Genomic DNA, 19,408 nt, shown 5'->3' with positions numbered 1-19,408 from the left:
TATGACTATAATGAGTAGTATTCCTGATTAAATTTGTGGGGGGTTTTTTTATGCTGTTTCAGTAATGAAGTCAATATGTTTCTTTGTGATATAATTTGCTGCCATCTATTACCCAGTGGATGGGTGGTCTAGGAACAAATTCAGTGGTAGTTTCCTGCCATGGTTTGAGTTGCCCTGACAACACTACTAAATAGAGTCTGCAATCTTTTGAGAGCCAAAGTCACTATTTCAAAACATTGCAAGAACATGGTGGATGCAACAGAACTAGTTTACAATAAACAAACAAAATGTACCCAGCTACAATGAGGAGAACAGTTCAATCAGTTCTATCTCAAGGAGGACTGTAGCGAAAGCTGCTCTAATATAATAAGAGACATGTAAGATTCATCTGCACCTCATGATTACTTGATTCATTTTATGAGAGGTCATTTAATGTTATAATAAAATGTGGATATTGTTGATGCCAGATATAGAACAGAAATATTTTTACTTATATTAGTTAACAACCAGTGATACATACTGGAAGACTCAGAACATTACCGATAAAGATCAGCTGGCTCAAAAGTAAATTATACTCATTGTTCCACTATTTACTGTTTTTTGTTCTTGTTGTAAATGCTTTGAAAATCATAAAAGTTTAAGTAACTTTACACATAGAGCACTTATTTCTTAGACAGGTCAGAAAGTGGCATTGTGAGGTCATATATTAAAATTTCGGGGAGCACTCAGCGATGATGGTCTCCTGGGCTCCTGCTTTGATCACTAAAGTGCAGTTTGGGGGCCTCTTCTTAGCATGTGCAGGGAAGCACAGAGCCTAATGCACAGGGTCACTAACGGGCTCAGGCCTTTGGTCTACCTGAAATTATAGCTGTGACCTGGGCCTGGTGTCCAGTGTCACTTTTTTAAGTGTGTGGGTGGTATGAGGGGGGCCTGACTGTGCCCACGGGCCTAGTGCTCAACAATGCTGGTGTTCTAGGGAGGGATTAAAGATAAGTGGTAGTGGCACTAGGCCACCTACCGTATCGGAAGAGGAGACTGCAGTGGAGAGCTTCGTACAGATATTTTGCTTGCAACCACTGCAGGCCTCTGAAGCTCTTCCCTGTAGGTCTTCCCTTGCCGCTAGCTGCTGCCGAACTGAGCTCCCCTGCTCTATGACATCTAATATAGGATGCCACGAGTGGGCGAGCTATGATGTGGCGAGCCACTATTATCCCGCCACAGCAGCTTCTGATTGGTCGCCGGCACCAATTTCTAAATGCCATTTTCCTATTGGATGACCATGAATGCTTGCAGACTCAGGTTTATCTGCACTAGCACCAGGGGGCATGGCACCCTCCGCAGCATGATCGAACGTGGTGTCCTTCACCGAACCACCCGACAACAGGGATAGGCGAGCACCCACCTCTGTCCCCACCGCTTGGCACCTACTCACATGTAACCCACCACCTTGCCTACAAATGTAGTTACTTACCTGTGACAACTGGTGTATTTGCACAAAATAGGTGCATGTCACTAATGGCAGCGTGAACGTCAGGATTGCACTTACAGTATGTATTACCAGTTATCTATATAGCGCACACATATTCTGAAGCATTTTACAGAGAATATTTGTTCATTCACATCAGTCCCTGCCACAGTGGAGTTTACAATCTATACAATCTATGTACCTGATTCAGAGCCGGACGCTCTGACAGAGCGCTCGCTCTGAATCAGGGCCGTCCCTCCTACCTTTTGGAGCGGCCTCCTGGCCGCTCGCATAGCTATGGGTGACCACCCACAGCTATAGCGAGCGGACAAAATGATGGTCGCGATGGTCAAGACCATCGCGACCATCGGGCTTGCGACGAGATCCTTGCGGTAGGGTCTCGCTGCCGCAAGCCCTGGAGTGCTTTTTGCTCTATCAGAGCCAAAAGCACTCCCACTGACATCACTAATTATGTCAGTGGGGCCGGCCCCAGACGGTAGGTGTTCCCATGGGAACGCCTCCGTCTGGGCAGCCACGCCCCCAGCACGCCCACCAAAGGGGGCGTGCTGTCACTCAACATAGACAGCACACCCCCTTTGGTGCGAGACCCATAACGACGGCTTGGCCGTCGTTATTCGAGTCTCGCGCAGGGGCACGACGGAGCCGCCTCCGTCGTGCGCATGTGCACTTGGGCAACATCGACCCGCTTGCGAGCGCTCAGTGTTCGCGAGCGGTTCTGAATCAGGCCCAATATTCCCTACCACATGTACACGCACATACTTACACACTAGGTTTAATTATTGTTGGGAGCCAATTAACCTAGCAGTATATTTTCGGAGTGTGATGAAACCGGAGTACCTGAAGGAAATCCACGCAAGCACAGGCAGAATACACAAACTCCACACAGTTAGGAAATCGAACCCACAACCTGTGCTGAGACAGTAGTGCTAACCATTACACCGTCTCTGCTTCCCACACCGTCTGTGCTGCCCACTTTTACACTTATGTTAACAATTATGGTTGCACACATGTCCAGACTTCAACTCACACTGACACAGACTAACACACAGCTTTACATTGAAAGGCATTTTACAAACAGAGGCACACTAACATGTTCTCACCACAACTTTCTCCACTCACCTTTTGTGATAATAACTCCTGCCGCCTTTAGGTGGGGTCAGTTTTACCTATGTGCCTATTATGACTGAGGAATTACCTATTAAACTGAGGAGCTCATTCAGACCTGGACGCTAAGCTGCGCTCTCTCGCAGCCAATAGGGGCCAGGTATGCAAATTCCGCAATCGCACTGCCTGGCTTAAAGACGCCATCTATTTCTTATAGAGCGACGGCAGAGTGAGCGCACGCCGGTATAAAAACGCCCACCTTTCTGTCTTAACACACATCATCTCCAGGAAGTGTATGATTAATCAGAATCATCGAGAGCTATCGGAGCTGCACGCAGCGCTTGAGGTAGACCCTACTCCACCACATGCACTGCGATCACTGCAGGCTGAAATACAACCAAGTGATGTGTACAATGACACTTCCATGCTAATTATGCACACCCATAAAATGCCGTTTTGATGCCCAGACACGCCTGCGTTTGCAACACCACTCCCCTGTTCACAAGCACCTTCCCTTGTTACCACCCACAACTCTGTCACTCAAAGTAGCGCTCAGTCTTTGTGCTACGAGTGCACGATTTCCGATCGCAGTAACTGGCTTGTGCACGTGCACTGCGACACATACACATGCACAGACGAGCGACTATCGGCCATAGCGTGCGTCTGCCGCTTAGCGAGCGGGTCTGAATCACCCCCTGAGTGCAGCCCATAGACATGAGTACCTTTCACAACCAATCCTGGAGCTCAGGGACAGGTTCGCATTCTTGTATAAGTTAACAGGGAGACATGAAGTATCTTTATAATTATTTATTTATACAGCCCACGTACTCTTTAGCACTTTACATTTGCATTCCCAATTCTGCTGCAATTGTTGTCAGACTAAGATCAATAATATGTAAATATAATATTGTTTATGATACATTTCTAGGGTGTATGGTAATATGATGAAGAGAATTAGCGTGGTGAATTTTGCTTTAGATCTATTGTCCTTTCATAGGACCTGATTCAGAGGTGCAGGCAGTTTATGCATGGCTGCAATTTCTCACGGATGCGCAAGTGTGAAAATATGCAAATGTCAGCTTGAGCATTCCTCTCGTGTACTTCCGTGTGACGGACTGAGCAAACCCGGCGACATAGAAATAGTCTCTGCGCTGGTGGATCCGATCTCTCCAACATCGACTCACCATTGGTCGCAAACATCGACCCCCTAAGCAGCCCTTGACTGGCACACACTTTCTCAAAATATGGCTACTGTGGCTTATGTCTCCCATTGTACTGCTACAGGGTAAAACTAGAAAAAGGAGAGGAAAAATACAGCGTGTATTACATTAGTCGATATAATTTTGAATATACAGTACTGTGCAAAAGTTTTAGGCAGGTGTGAAAAACATGCTGCAGAAGAGGACGCATCCCCATGCTGAAATACACCTATGACACTACCATAACTTGCCCGTGTCACCTGCTCTTTTTGCAATCACTTTTGGTCACCTCCCAGTCTCCACCCTGAAATGTCCATGGATCACAGATGCTATCTCAAGTCATAGCGATGTCGTACGTAGATACATATGCCATCGCACACAGTGGTTTGTGCGTGCACAATCCGGTTTTTCTAAACGTTTTGGGCATGCGCAATAGCAAAACATCGGGGAACTGCTTGCAGCTCTGAATCAGGCACATAATCATAATATTTATTATAACTAGGGATGTGCGCTGACCCACGTGTTTTGGTTTTGAATCTGTACCTCCTTCGTGTTTTGGATTTGGTTTTGCCAAAACAGGTTTGCGTGTTTTGGTTTTGGTTCTGTATTTTTTAAATTTTTTTTATAAAAACTGCTAAAATCACATAATTAGTTTTTTTTTTGTCCCTACAATATTAGTAACCTCAATAACATTAATTTACACTTGTTTCCAGTCAATTTTGACCACTTCACACAATATTGTTCACCAACATAGGCCAAACCAACAAGTACGTTCAATAGAAAACAATACAACACAGAAATTTACTAAAAATCGTACGTGGAATATCCTTGCTCAAAACAATTAGTCGTAGCTAAGAAGCAGCAAACAAAAAAACCCTAATCCATGTGTAAATAGCAACAGTAGACATGATTGCCCCCCACAGAAGTGCACAAGCCTATTCTCAGTGCCCAATCTGTATCTCCCTCCTGGGGGCACTGGGCCACCAATGACTGGCCCATGTAAAGCCCTGTTCAATCAGCCTTTTTGTTGAGCAGTTCCCCAAAATCTCCCCAACCATTAAAAACAGTGCTCCGTACATGCGAGTCAGAAGCAGTGCAGGTCGGATACAGTGCAGGGTACAGTGCGGGTTGGATACAGTGCAGGTCAGATACAGTGCAAGTCGGATACAGTGCTGGTCGGATACAGTGCTGGTCGGATACAGTGCGGGTCGGAAACAGTGTAAGTTGGTTACAGTGCGATACAGTGCGGGTCGGATACTGGACCTGATTCAGAGCCGGACGCTCTGAAAGCTCTGAAAGCGCTCGCTCTGAATCAGGGTGTTTTTTTTTTTTTTGGTGCGGCCTCCGGGCCGCTCGCATAGCTGTGGGTGACCAACGGGGCTTGCGACGAAACCCTTGCGGTAGGGTCTCGTTCCCGCAAGCCCCAGTGAGCTTCTAGCTCTTAATAGAGCCGGAAGCTCACCACTGACATCAATCGTGATGTCAGAGGGGCCGCCCCCAAACGGCAGGCATTCCGTCGGGTACGCCTCCGTTTGGCCAGCCCCCCCCTTGCCCGCCTCCAAAACGGTGCGGGCGTCCGTCGCTAGCCGGGTCTCGCGCATGCGCACGTCGGACCCGACTCTGGCATGTGCAGTGGCCAAACATCGACCCGCTCGCGAGCGCAATAGTGCGGGACACAATGTGGATTGGATACAATGCAGGACAGATCCATTGTGGGCAGTGGTGTAACTAGGGGGGGTCGGGCAGGGTGCGTGCCCTGGGCGCCGTTGGACCGGCGGCGCGGGGGGGCACCGCCGGCCACGGTACTGACCCACCCGCCCTAGTTAGCCAGTGTAGCGCCGACCGCAATGAGTGCGGTCAGCGCTACACATTTACACAGGATCGACGCTAGGCTTCCAGCGCCAGTCCTGTGCTGCACGCCTGAGCCCATTCGCTCCCCCTGAGCACTTGCCCAATAGCGCCAGGAGGCGGGCTCAGGCTGTGCATAACACACGCATCGCCGCCAGCGCTGGCGGCGATGCGTGTGTTAAACAGCAGCCAATGAGAGTCAGATAGACTCTCATTGACTGCTGCAGCACCCACTGCAAGAGCCGGACTTCCGTCCGGCTCCTGCAGTGGGTAATGGGACTGATGTCATGACATCTGTCCCATAATGCTGAGCGCGCCAGCCCGGGCGGGAGCGGCGTCGCGAGCAGGACCAGGAGCAGAGATTCAGGTAAGTATATTTTTATATATATATAGATTTTTTTTTTTAACCCATCTGCACAACGGGGGAGGAGGGTGGCTACTACTGGGGGGACCTCTACTGGGGGAGGGGCGGCTACTACTGGGGGGACCTCTACTGGGGGAGGGGTGGCTACTACTGGGGCGACCTCTACTGGGGGAGGGGTGGCTACTACTGGGGGTGCCATTGGGAGAACCTACTCTACTGGGGACTACTACTTGGGGGGGAACTACCACTGGGGGCATTATAAAAGGGGCCTACTACTAGAGGTACTGCACTCGGGGGACCACTACTGGGGCAATAATAGGAAGGGCCACTACAGGGGGCACTGGATAGGGGGGATCACTACAGGGTGCCTGCATAAGGGGACCACTACTGGGAAAACTGCATGGGGGGGACTACTGCTGGGGGCACTGCATAGGGGGGGGACTACTACTGGGGGCACCATATAAAGGGCACTGCATAAGGGGATACCGGTATTGGGCGCACTGCATTGTGGGGACTGCTACTGGGGGCACTGCATAAGGGGGAACACTACGTGGGGCACTGCATTTGGGGGGCCACTACTGGGGGTACTGAGTAAGGGGAACTAATTGGGGGCTGTATAAGGGGGACCACTACTAGTAGGGGCACTACTATGGGCCTGCATAAGAGGGACCACAACTGCATACTGGGGGTACTGTATAAGGGGTACTACTGGGGTTAAGGTGCATACGGATAGGAATGTTCAGCGTGAAAATAAAGGGGTGTGTCATGTTGACACGCCCCATTTTTAAGTGACCACACCCATTTTTTTTCCCGCGCGCGCGCATCTCGGGGTGTTGGCGGGGGGGGGGCTCCCTTTTCAAATTTGCCCTGGGATCCAAATACCCTAGTTACGCCACTAATTGTGGGATACAGTGCAGGCCGGATACAGTGTGGTATACAGTGTGATTTGAACAAACTGCAAGTCGGATACAGTGCAGGGTACAGTGTGAGTGGGTTGAATACAGTGCGTGTCAGAAGCAGTGTGGGATACATAGTGGGTTGGATGCAGTGCAGGTCAGATATGGTGTTTGGATACAGTGTGGGATACAGGGCCCGATTCAGACCTGCTCGCTAGGCAGCGTTCGCACATAGCCTGCTGATGTGTGCAATGTGCACATGTGTATAAGATGCAGTACGCGTGCGCAAATAGTCCATGCGATCGGGAAGCGTTCGCACCCTGCACATAGACGCCTCGCTAAGATGAGTGACAGGACAAGCCTTATTTTGAGATGGGCACAGTGGTAGGTCGATGGAAATGGGGGTGTGATGGTGCGAACGCAGGTGTGTATGCATCTTAACGCCGTTTCAGAGGTGTGCAGCGTCATAATACACGTCATATAGCCGAATTACACAGTGAAGCACTCGCAGTGCTTGCGGTAGGGTTGGGTCAGCCACAAGTGCTGCGTATGGGTCCGATGTTACTCGATGTTACCGATTGTTGAATACACTTCCTGGAGATTACGTGTATTATTAAGGGAAAGTAGGCATCTTAAGACAGGCTGGTGGGCGTCTAATACAGAGTAATAAATAATGTAGTGCGCCACTTATGGTTGAGGCTGCTCCCAAGAGAAATTGCCAATTCCCTTTTTTAGCTGAAAACAGCTACAAACACAATATCTAATTTAATTGGAGTACCAGTACTAAAAAGCTAAATACAAGTCATGGTTTTTGTACAAATAAATGTAATATCCATTACATGACATGTAGAATATAAAGTTAAAAAAGCCTTCAATCAAAAGAATATAAATATAGACATGATATTTTTCAGCAATAACTGTGCAAAATCAACTCACACGGATGAATATCCAATTTAATATTGTTATTAGAGCAGCTGACTAGAAAATGTACCACTAGAAAAAATATTCCAGCAAACCTACAAAAGTCACTGATAGGTATGCATATTCATTGGCCCAGAACGTGTAAATGGGAGCTTGGGAAGGTGTATAGTGACTTGTTGCTGTGCTCCTGGTCGTGTAGAAGAAATTATCTGACTGCAGCTCCACCTCCAGCTATTCTCCCCGTCCGTACTGTCCTTATATAACCACAAACTGACATTCCCCACACTTGTCAGTGCTAAAGGGCAGAGCCGTAACTAGACTTTTTGGTGCCCTGTGCCAGAAAGAGCATTGGCTCCTCCCTCATTTTTCAATGGGACATAATGCACCCAAAAAAGGGCAATGGCTTCATGGGGAAGGGCCAGGGAAGAGATAGGAGAGGCCAGGAGGTGCTGGGGATGAAATAAAAGGAATCTACAAGCAAGAATGATAATAAACAGAAATTTGACAGGCCCAAACATCGCCCACTGCCCTGTGGTGACCTGTGCAATGGCACCGGCCGCACTACTCGCATAAGTCCAGAGACGTGCCGCTTGCGGCTGGCCGCCGTAAGATGCTATAAGGAGTGGCAGCATTATCAGCAGTGCGGGGTGCTGGCAGTGTCCTCAGTGCAGGGTGCTGATGGTGTCGGCAGAGCGGGGGTGCCAGCTGTGTCCTCAGTTTGGGGGTCCTGGCAGTGTCAGCAGAGCATGGGTGCCGGTGGTGTCCTCAATACAGGGTGCCAGCAGTGTCGGCAGTGGGGGTTTACCTCGATTAGGGATCTGGGGCAGGCAGGGAGATCCGAGCTGTGTCTCAGACCCCCCGGATCCCCGAAATTCGCTCATCTCTAATTATAACCAATAGGGAGTAAATGTAGTAAAAGGTCAATTTTAATTGATTTTATTCAATTAAAAATTATCCAAATTGATATCATCGATGTTGTGATTCAGGGGCTAAGTCACACATTTTTTTATATTGATTTTAAGGGGTAAATTTACTAAAGTTCGATTATGATATTGGAGTGATTTGGCATTAAATTTGCATTCAATTTTTCATTTGGGTATTTACTAAAGGCCAAACTGAATGTAAAATCGAACTTAAAACTGAATTTACTCAAATCGCACTAAAAACATTGGTACTTTTACATAGACCAACACACAAATCCCTTATTTACTATTATTAGATTTGAAATCAAAATCGAACTTCAAATCCCCAAATGAATAGACCTGTTTCATGCTTTCGATTTGAGCATGAGCAGGTCGGATTGACACAGATACATGCATACATCAGTGAGATGCATGCATCTTTCTTACTGTAAAATGCTTAGAAAGAGATAAATTTAGAAAAAAATGACTTGGTTCCCTCCCTAAAACAGAACCAGCCCCAGACCTTTCATAGCCAGCCCTGGTTGTCTAAGTACAGGGGAAAATTGTGTAGGGTTCCACTGTACTTACCACAACCAGCACTGGGCTCTGATCCTGTCCTGGTTCTGGAATTACAGGGGAAAAAATTGCGTAGGGTCTCCCTGTAACCTCCAAAACCAGCACCGGACCCTTTCTAGCGTTGGGCTGATGCCACAGCCAGGGGAGCCCTATCACTGGGCCCCCCAGCTGCAGCATCAGCCATGGCCAATAGTCAGCCCAGGCCAGGGATCCCTGGGGAGTTGGGGGACCCCAATAAAGGGGTCCCCCTCTCCTGGGCACCCCTAGCCAAGGCTGATAGCCCGGGGCTATCCCCGCCACCCCAGGGCAGTGGATGGCGGGTTGATAGTGTAAGTGTAGTGTAAAAATAGAAAAGTGTAAACATTGTCTTTACAGTAGAACTGCAGGTTCCAGCAAGCCTCCCCCGCATGCTGGTACTTGGGGAACCACATGTGTTAATGTGATAATAAATCACTCATCAGCATCCTCCAGAATATCCTGAGCCTTAATTGCAGGGGCATATGATGTATTCCACTAGGTTCTGGCTCGTCGCCGTATTAAGCAAGATCAACCCGGTGTTGCCTGTGTAGCTAGGCAGTGAAGTGTAAGGTCAGCCCGATATAACCTGTGTTGCTGGGCAGTAGCGTGGGACAGACTCCACGCACCGCTGGCTCAAAAGCGGGATCCGCTGTGCCGTGCGGTGTCCCATCTCACTGTTCACTGCAGTGCTCAGTCCAAGCACGTGAGTCGGGGCACTATCCACGATAACCTGCGGCAGTGTGGCTCCGTCTGATGAGAGGCAACACTCCATCTCAAACAGGTCCAGGAGGCTTAATGCAGTGAGTGGATATGCCGAAGTGAGGCTGGTGGAAGCAATTCTGAATATAGGATGGTCTCACAGTGGAGATTACTCAAACGTAGGAGTCCCTGATGCGTTTCTTCCCATACGGAAATTCCTCAGAGGGTTTTTAGCTATTGAAATAGGTGCAGATTTTTTCTTTTTTTACGTGCTGGGAGGTTTATATTCTCACACCATCAGAGCAAGTGTGTTTTTGCCTAAAATAGTTAATTTTAGGAAAAATCAGCGGGATTTGCTCTGATACCCCGGCGGACTAATTAAGCAACTGGAAGTTTCCAATTAGCTTAATTAGTGCTTAATTACTTACCTTCTGCAGTGCTGTCTTCTTCATCCAGTGTTGAAAGCCAGGTCTTTGTGATTGAGTGTGTGTGACCCCCAGTTTGTGTGGCCCACCCAGTGTCTGTGTGCCCCCCTTGGAATGGGTGCTGGGAGAACTACATATCCCAGCAGCCCTTGCCCCTGGAGCTTCCCAGCAGCCCCCAGGAATCCCAGCAGCTCCCTCCCCTGTGACATGATAGAGAGGATGCCACCAGGAGCCGCGGAGACCACCGGAGACCCCCCTGGACAGGTAAGTGTAGAATTCTTTTTTTTTTCTTTTTACATGGCGCGGGATTGTCAGAGTTGAAAACCCCGCGACCACTTTTTTAAAAATAGGATACCGCAGGTATCGGGAGCATGCATACTCGTGGTAATCCAAAATTGGGTGCAAAGTTTTTCCTCGCTAAACCCTGCGCCCAATTGAATATGCCCTATACTGTTTATGGTGTGTGTCCTGTTTTTAATATTGCTTTTGCAGTGGAACTACAGGTACCATTGGGCCCGTAATGCCCGAATGCTGGTACTTGTGGTTCTCCAAATACCAGCATGCGGGGGAGGCTTGCTGGGACCTGCATTTCCACAGCAAAATACAATATTTAAAACTATTTCAAATGTACTACACTTACACTATAACCCGCCACCTACTGCCAAGGGGTGGCGGGGATAGCCCTGGGCTATCAGCCTAGGCCAGGGCTTATTGGGGGGTCCCCAACTCCCCAGGGATCCCTGGGCTGATTAGCGGTCAGGGCTGATGCTGTGGCTGGGGGGCCCGGTTATAGGGCTCCCCTGGCTGTGGCATCTGCCCCCCCACTAGAAAGGGGTCGGTTCTGGTTCCGGAGATTACTGGGGGACCCTACACAATCTTTTCCCCTGTAATTCCAGAACCAGGACAGGATCAGAGCCCAGTGCTGGTTGCCTAAGTACAGGGGGAACCCTACGCAATTTTTCCCCTGTACATAGACAACCAGGACTGGCTGTGAAAAGTCCGGGGCTGGTTCTGTTTTAAGGGGGGACCCCACATCAATTTTAATTTTTTTTTAATTGTTTCTAAGCTTTCTACAGTAAGATACATGCATGCATCTCACTGATGTATGCATGTATCTGTGTGAAAACAAACTGTTCATGCTGAAAGTGAAAGCATTAAGCAGTTCTATTCAGTCGGGGATTTGCAGCTCATTTTCAAGTGGGATTTGCAGTGCGATTTGTACATGAACATGCCAAATCGAACAGCAAATCACTGTTCAAAACCGAACCAAATCGAATTTGATTTAGAAAATGCTTCTAAAATCGAATTTTAGTAAATGATGATTTGAAGAGGGATTTGTACTTTCGATTTGATTCTATTTGTGGTGAGCTAAATCAAACTTCAAAACGAAAGTAAAAACGAACTTTGATGAATATACCCCTAAGTGTTAGTAAATGTGTGATTTAGCTCCTGAAACACAACATCGATGTTGATCGATTTAGATGGATTTTTTTAATCGATTAAATTCGACCTTTAGTAAATTTAGCCGTATGTTAATGAACTTCTTATTAAATGATAATTTAAGCATATATGTAAAATTCAGCAATAATACTGTATAATTCTTACCTGAGGCACAGCGTTCCTCGCAATCCAGTGGATCCTCTGGAATCCGCAGTCACTTTCCCGTGCCAGTTAAGGCCGCTCTTTAAAAGAGAGCGAGTGCCTCTCTAACGTGAACTTCCTATCACATGGACAATTCACAGGGGTAGGACATTTAGAGCACCAAAGCCTTTTTCAAACAGGCAAGCAACAGAGGAAGCAAGGAGACCGTTATTTGCTAAACACGCATATCTGGGAACTCTGCAACTCTAGGTAAGTAATATCTAGTATCATTGTTTAAAATTGGACTCCAAACAGCAGCACTGAATTTTCAGAGTATTTTGTGTTTTATTGTAATATAAATTGTAATATATATTGTTGCATGTGTACAATTTCACGCTTCAAATATCAGTAAATAGTAATTGCCTCTATGTCACCTTGAATTGGAATTTCTTTATCAGTACTGGCTACATTTGAAAATGACAGATAATGTAAACATTTTAGTCAGGGGCCTTTAAAGAGAGGAGGGGTCCCGTGTGCAGTCTCTGTCTGGGGCCCCCTCTTCTCTCTCCAGCGGTTGGATGCGCAGTGCCGCACCGGTAGACTCTGGGCACTAAAGTGTGCCCAGAGTCTACAGCGCATGCGCAGGTCACCAGGAAAATGGTGCCGTGGCCATTTTCCCGTAGTTTTCCTTAATGCACAATTGCAAAATACCAGGAAAATGGCCACAGCGGCCATTTTCCAGGTGATTTTGACAGCATTGATAACGGCGCCGACGTGGGACTCCGGCAGCGGAGTCATAAGTATTAAAAATATGGGTGCAGGGTGGGCAATGTGTGCCCTGCACACCCTGCACCCATTATAGAAACGCTCCTGATTCCAGTTTCTATGTAGTAGAAGTGTAACATTTTGAGATGTAACTAATTGACTTCATGGTAAATGTACAAAGCCTTGGAGAGAGATAAAGTGGAGAGAGATAAAGTACCAAACAATCAGCTCCTAACTGGCATTTTTCAAACACAGCCTGTAAAGTGACAGTTAGGAGCTGATTGGTTGCTACTTTAACTCTCTACAATGCTTAGTACATCTCCCCCTTATTAGTATTATTCTGGTGGGGGAAGTTAGAAGGAATAGTGAGACGATGTTTAGTGTCACAACAACCAATCATGTGCTGTTTTCTATAACCCTGGACATCGCCCTATGCCTTCTCCAAAGTGCTATTAAAAGCAGTAATTGGTATGTAATGCAGGAACAATTGACAGCTTCTTTAAAAATATGGCAAAACTTTATAATGGAACATGAATTAATAAATAATTTCTTTCCTCAATTTCTTAAAGCTGGTAGATTTTCGAGAGGTGGTGTCACGCATGTTGGGTCTGAATGTCAACGCCTTGGCACTGCCAGATTATGAAATAATCAAACGACTAGAGGGACTGCTCCATACCCACCATCATCACACGGTTTCCTGTGCATAACAAAAGAATCAACCTTCCTATTGAAGTGTAGGTTTGGGAGTCCTTACTTCAAATTTCAATTTGTTTTTGCATACATTATTTTTTGGTCGATTTACAAAAATCCACATATATTTTATTATGAATTGGTTTAGTGTGGCCATACTGTATGTTAAGATGAAATGCTATCAAGAATTACACAGTGCCATATTTTATATTATCCAGAGTACTCAGGTTTCTAATTTTGCATTGGTTTATTTGAAATGTAAATTATTTGGAAAAGGTTTTACATTAATAACTTTGTACAAGGAAGAAAGTGTTATTTGCATGAAAGCTGAAACAAGTGGTTTTAACTTTTAAGGTTCCTGTAGATTGGTATGAGTTTTTGCTATCTGTAACCGCCAGGGGGGAAATTTATCAAATGGCGATTCAGTTCAGTAGGCACTTTTTGCCATAATTTTGGGAGAGTTAGATATATCCTTATTGGCTGCCTTTATATAAGAGTCATTAATTTGCGTTGGGAAGCTCATACTTCATCCTTACTATTTTTTATTATATCAATGGAAGGTAAGTATTAAGGGGGTCATTCAGACCCGCTCGTGAGCGGCAGTACGCTCGCAAGCGGGTCGATGTTCCCCCACTGCGCATGCGCACGACGGAGAGAGCTCCGTCGTGCGCATGCGCGAGACCCGGCGAGCGACGGGCTCTCCATCGCTCCGGGTCTCGCACCAAAGGGGGCGTGCTGTCGATGTTGATTGTTGATTAACTAGTGATGTCAGTGGGAGTGATTTTGGCTCTGATAGAGCCAAAATCACTCCAGGGCTTGCGGCAGCGAGACCCTACCGCAGGGTCTCCGTTGCAAGCCCGATGGTCGCGATGGTCAAGACCATCGCGACCATCATCATGGACGCTCGCTATAGCTGTGGGTGGTAACCCACAGCTATGCGAGCGTCCATGAGGACGCTCCAAAAAAAGGTAGGAGGGCCCTGATTCAGAGCGAGCGCTTTGGTCAGAGCGTTCAGCTCTGAATCAGGCCCTAAATCCACTACACTACAAAATATAGGGTCAAATAACATTTATTATCAGAATAACAAAGCAGAGATTTGTTATAAAAAATAAAAGGAGCACAGACTATTCTTGAATGTAATAGGAGCAAAGGCTATTATTTATACACGTGGGGAACACATTGCATTTATTAATGTACTAACATGGTACACATTAGTTTTATTTAAATAAAGGGGCCACATATACTTTTATTTACCCTGGTACCCACCAGATGCCCAGCTTTACTTATCATTGACTCCTGGCATTTGTTTGTGCAGTGGACCGAACATATATTTGTCCAAGGCCCCAACTCCCCTCTAGAATTGGAGAGGTTTGCCTTAAACCACATGCAATCTAGCAGTTTGAAATTGTTGCATATCGCCAGCTATTTCAGTTGGTGGGCAAAATCACCCACGTGTGCCGCAATTTCAATCCTTCCGGGAAAACCTGAATTTCATAACTTTAGTCCCATTTCTCTTCCCTCTCTCTATATGTAGGGATTCAGTGCAGGGATTCTGTAACTGATGATCCTGTAGTGGTGATTGCTTACTAAATCCCTCTATCTGGGGTGAAGGGAGATTACGGTAAAAACTTTTTTCCCAGGATTCCATTGTGTATGTCTTGAAGAATTGCTGAAGTAATAATAAGAGGATTTCAACATTAATGTATCTTATGATTTCAATAAAATTGTTATTTTCATCAATAGTTTTTATAGAATTGTAAAAAAAACAGGATAAGAGGGGGAGGGGTACCACCGTCCACAAGTACAGGAACTATACACCTCAATAAGCTTAATACTTAATGAATAAAAAACAAAAGAAACACCACAGGGTACAGGTATACCAAAACAGGGTAGAAGGTCTCATGGCAGTGGTGTCACAAGGGTGGTACGGGCTGCACCCGGGTGTCACCCGCATAGGGGTGACACCAATGTGCTGACTCCTCCTCAGTGACAGAAGCTGGGTGCTGCACTTGGCTCCTGACACAGTGTGGGAGTCGGCACTGCACACAGAGTGGTCCCCGGGGGCAGTGCGCACCTCCGAGACCCCCGCAGTGACTAAAACGGGGGTCCGGCTTTTGAAACCATGCCCCCTACCAACGAGGCCATTCCCCTGCCCACAAGGCAACTCCCCCTTTTCCTTCCCGCAGGGGGGGGGGCGCCACTGGCTCACGGCATTAGGAACCTAGGTGGACAGGGACATATTCCTAAGCAGCAAGTCCGTACCCTCCCAATCAGTTACCAATTCTCACCACCTAACCATTTAATTAGTGGTGAAGAGGCAGATGAAATGTTCGGAACGTCCTTCATTTCCTTTAGTGCAAACTGAACCTTATGAATGACCTTATTGATGAAGGCAGGAAAATATTTTTCAAGTACTGCGCTATGGCTGTCATAGCTGCAACTAGTATGTGTCCCAATAAAAAATAATCATGTTTCGATAGTCCTGGAAGGTATACATGACGTAGGGCTAAGGAGAGGTAGGGTTTCAATCTAACATTCAAAACCTTGTAATGTCAAATACTTTTCAATAGAAATTTGCAGCATAAGTGTAAAAGTTTTCTCAACCAAGTAAAATGTATTCCCTTTGTGCCATGTGATCACTGTGCTAGGACCCACAATTGGAAATAGAGCTGTGTAGGTAGAGATGTGATGGAGATTATATGAATGCCAGCTCATTTATTTGTTCACTACAGCCTTATTATTAAACAGCACAAAAGTAAAATGTGTTAATAAAACTTTTGCTCCACTGTGTTTGAATATCAATTTGTTTAAACAGTGAATATGATCTTATGAAAAAAAGACGCTCACAAGCTCATAGGCAGTTTTGAACCAGCATATGTATAAATGGATGATAATATATGGCCATAAAATTGGGACAAATGATAAACCTGGGCTTTTGACCCTGAATATAGCAGTAGTGTTAGACACACATGCAAGAGATGCTAAGTCTATATGTCATAACATACACAAAACCAGGCATACTGTATGTCTTTAAACAAAACAAATCTCCTCAGATTTCCAGCCTGTCACAATTATTGATTTCAAACTATCTATGAGCCTGATTCAGACCCAGACGCAAGTGGCCATTCGCTTGTTCAGCGTACGAGCGGAAAAATGTAAATTCAAGCGCACGCTCGTATGTTCGCTCACAGCTAATCTTCCGCCCCATAGTCTCCCAACCCCTCCTCTAGCTAGCGAACGTTCGAAATAGCGACCTTCCGTCTCCTCTTTGGTTGCAGGGAACGCTCGCACAAGTCATATCCAGAAGTGGCCCTGTCAGTTTTCGATTGCCTGCTATTTCATTCAGCAAACATACTTGAATCGATTAATAGCAATCACTATATTAATTAGCTTAATTGTTATTCACATGTTTGCAATCCTTTTTTTTTTTTCAATGTCAATAAACTTTATTATTGTTAGTGTGTGTCATTGCTTCCGCAGAATACGTACGGTTGGACCAAGGGGATGGTTTTTCAAAATTAAAAGTTTGTTTGAATGCTACTCTTGTTTAGCGTTTTTTTCTAGCCCGTTTTTTTTTTTTTATTAATATTTAAATTAGCTTACACATGTCACTGTATCAAGCCTATCATAACTCACATTATATTTGTGTGGGTGTAGGTCACATGACTCATACAATAACCAATAGAATGCTTTTTGTTAATTTACAAAGTACATTAGCCAATCAAAATTTTTCTAGGCCCTTTATTAAAACTGTTTTGTGTAAAAAAAATCATTGCCATCATGAGAGCCCCAGCATTTTGTAGACGTGAGCTCCTGGTCCTCACTGATGTGATGGACCGGAGAATCACACACCATCCGCACCCCATCACTAACCTCCGCAAGCGGCTGGCCTACGCGGAGGTGCGGCGCCGCCTGCGTAGGATCGGCTGCCGCAGGAATATCGGCCAACTGGAGTCTTGTGTCTTTCTTGTTTACGGTACCAACAAATGTAGTATTTTTGCGTAGTTGTCCCTATATTTTGTTGAATTTTGTGGTAAAATGTTTTTTTTTTATAACAATCTTTGCGTTTGGCGTTACTTTTGTTTTGTTGATGTTTTTTTTCTCGTTTTTTTGTTTAGTCTGTTTTTTAAGTTATTTCTTAACATATAAATTAAGGTGTCATTTTAGTAATCCCCACATTTTTTAAACCCACAGAGGACCAGAGGCATAACGAACAACTGTATGCAGGCTTGCAGAGCTTGAGGGGCCATGTAGTTGGCATGCTAGTGGTCTTGGATCATCTGTTGGCGCTCCTGCGCCACTAATTATTTTTTTTGCACCGAAAAAATGTTTTGAAAAATAAAAGATATTTTGATTTATTTAAGTCTCATTCCTTGTCTGTAAATGTTAGATTGTTGAACCTTACATAAGTCTACTATTTTACCATGTTGTTTGAAGTAATGTAAATTGGATTGTAGAAAGCTCAAGTAAGTATGTAAGCTGGCACATTAAACACCTAACAATACCAATAGGTTTGTAGAATTAACGGCAACAATAGTTTGTTCTTTTTTGGGGGTAACGTAAAAATTAAACCAAACCTGCTTAGGCCTACATTGGCAAACAGACTGATTCACCATAATACCTTTGGTGTTTGTTTTTAGCCACAAAGCAGTGTCAAAAAGATTACAATTTAGCACATTACAGGATTAGCCATTAAGCAAGTTTGCCTTTTTTGGACCAGGTTACACTTGCTTGTAATTTACCCAGGAAATGTTTGTTTAACGGTAAAAAAAAATGTAATGCACACAAAATAAAAACACCAAGTGATTTGTCACAATCAATTCACACAATGAAAACACACAAAAAATTCCAAAACACACCCAAAACAACAAAAGTAAAACAACAATCAATCAGAAGTAGCATGCCAACATGATTCCACAAATGAGGCAAAGAAATCATTGTTCCCGGTTATATCCAATGTGTCCACATGAAGTCATTTTTTGGGATCAGGTAGTAGGCATAATTTTTTATGGTAATATGGAATAAAATAAAATTAAAAAAAAAATTAAAATTGTACATTAAAATCTTACATGTCTACATTGTGTCAATTAACTTAATATTGGAAAATAATGACCTAAAAAATCTGGCCACAATGTCATTGCGTATGGCCCCCCCACATACTGACCTCCGACCAACCTCGGGGGGGGCATCCTCAGGCAAGGCATCCTCTGGCTGCATTGGGACACCACTCCTTATGGCGATGTTGTGAAATATCCCACAATTTTAGAAACCATAGCCGGCAAATACATGAGCTCGCCACCAGAGCGGTGGAGGCATCTGAATCGGCCGTTAAAAAGGCCGATACAGCGCTCCACCACCTGCCTGGTGGCTGTAAGTGCAGAATTATACTCACTTTGTGGCCCTGGTGTGGGAACCAAATAAGGAGTGAGCAGCCAGGCGTGCAAGGGTAACCACTGTCTCCTGTGAAAATATAAAAAAAACATCAGAACCATTGTGTAACAAGCTTTGCATTGGTTTCAACAGAAGGTTTCAACTTACCCAGAAGCCACGCATCACCAGCTTGTAGGTTGTTTAATTTGTGCCAAATCCCTGATTGCCGGATGATGAAGGAATCATGTGCACTGCTGGGGAATTTGGCATTCAGGGACAGGATCTGAAGGGAGGCATCACATACCACCATTACATTCAGTGAATGAAAGTGCTTGAGGTTCCCAAAAATAGCCTCCAGCCTTGCTGGAGGCTGAAGTGGTATGTGAGTGCCATCCACAACCCCTATGATGTGTGGGAAGCCAGCTATTTGGTAAAAATTGGCCTTCGCCACATTAAGGGTACCCATATCCAATGGCATTTTAATAAAATGATGGAGGTGTTTAAAAAGGGCCTCCATCACTGCCCTCAGGATCCTTGAAAAGGAGGATTGGGATATTCCCGCAA

General features: G+C 45.5%; 1 protein-coding gene across 1 annotated transcript in view; it reads left to right on the top strand.

Moving 5' to 3' along the window:
* CCDC170 (coiled-coil domain containing 170) overlaps positions 1-17,789 on the top strand; it is a 123,828-nt gene extending 106,039 nt beyond the window's left edge. The window contains exons 13-14 of the mRNA XM_088474494.1: positions 13,354-13,518; positions 17,669-17,789. Of these exons, the coding sequence (XP_088330620.1) occupies positions 13,354-13,491 (138 nt within the window). The 3' untranslated portion in view covers positions 13,492-13,518; positions 17,669-17,789. The remainder of the gene's footprint in view (positions 1-13,353; positions 13,519-17,668) is intronic.
* Positions 17,790-19,408: the final 1,619 nt, after the last annotated feature.

The sequence above is a fragment of the Taudactylus pleione genome, unplaced genomic scaffold (assembly GCF_031769625.1).
Source record: "Taudactylus pleione unplaced genomic scaffold, aTauple2 ptg000154l, whole genome shotgun sequence".
NCBI classification, from domain to species: domain Eukaryota; kingdom Metazoa; phylum Chordata; class Amphibia; order Anura; family Myobatrachidae; genus Taudactylus; species Taudactylus pleione.
This window is presented reverse-complemented; position numbering and strand designations above follow the sequence as displayed.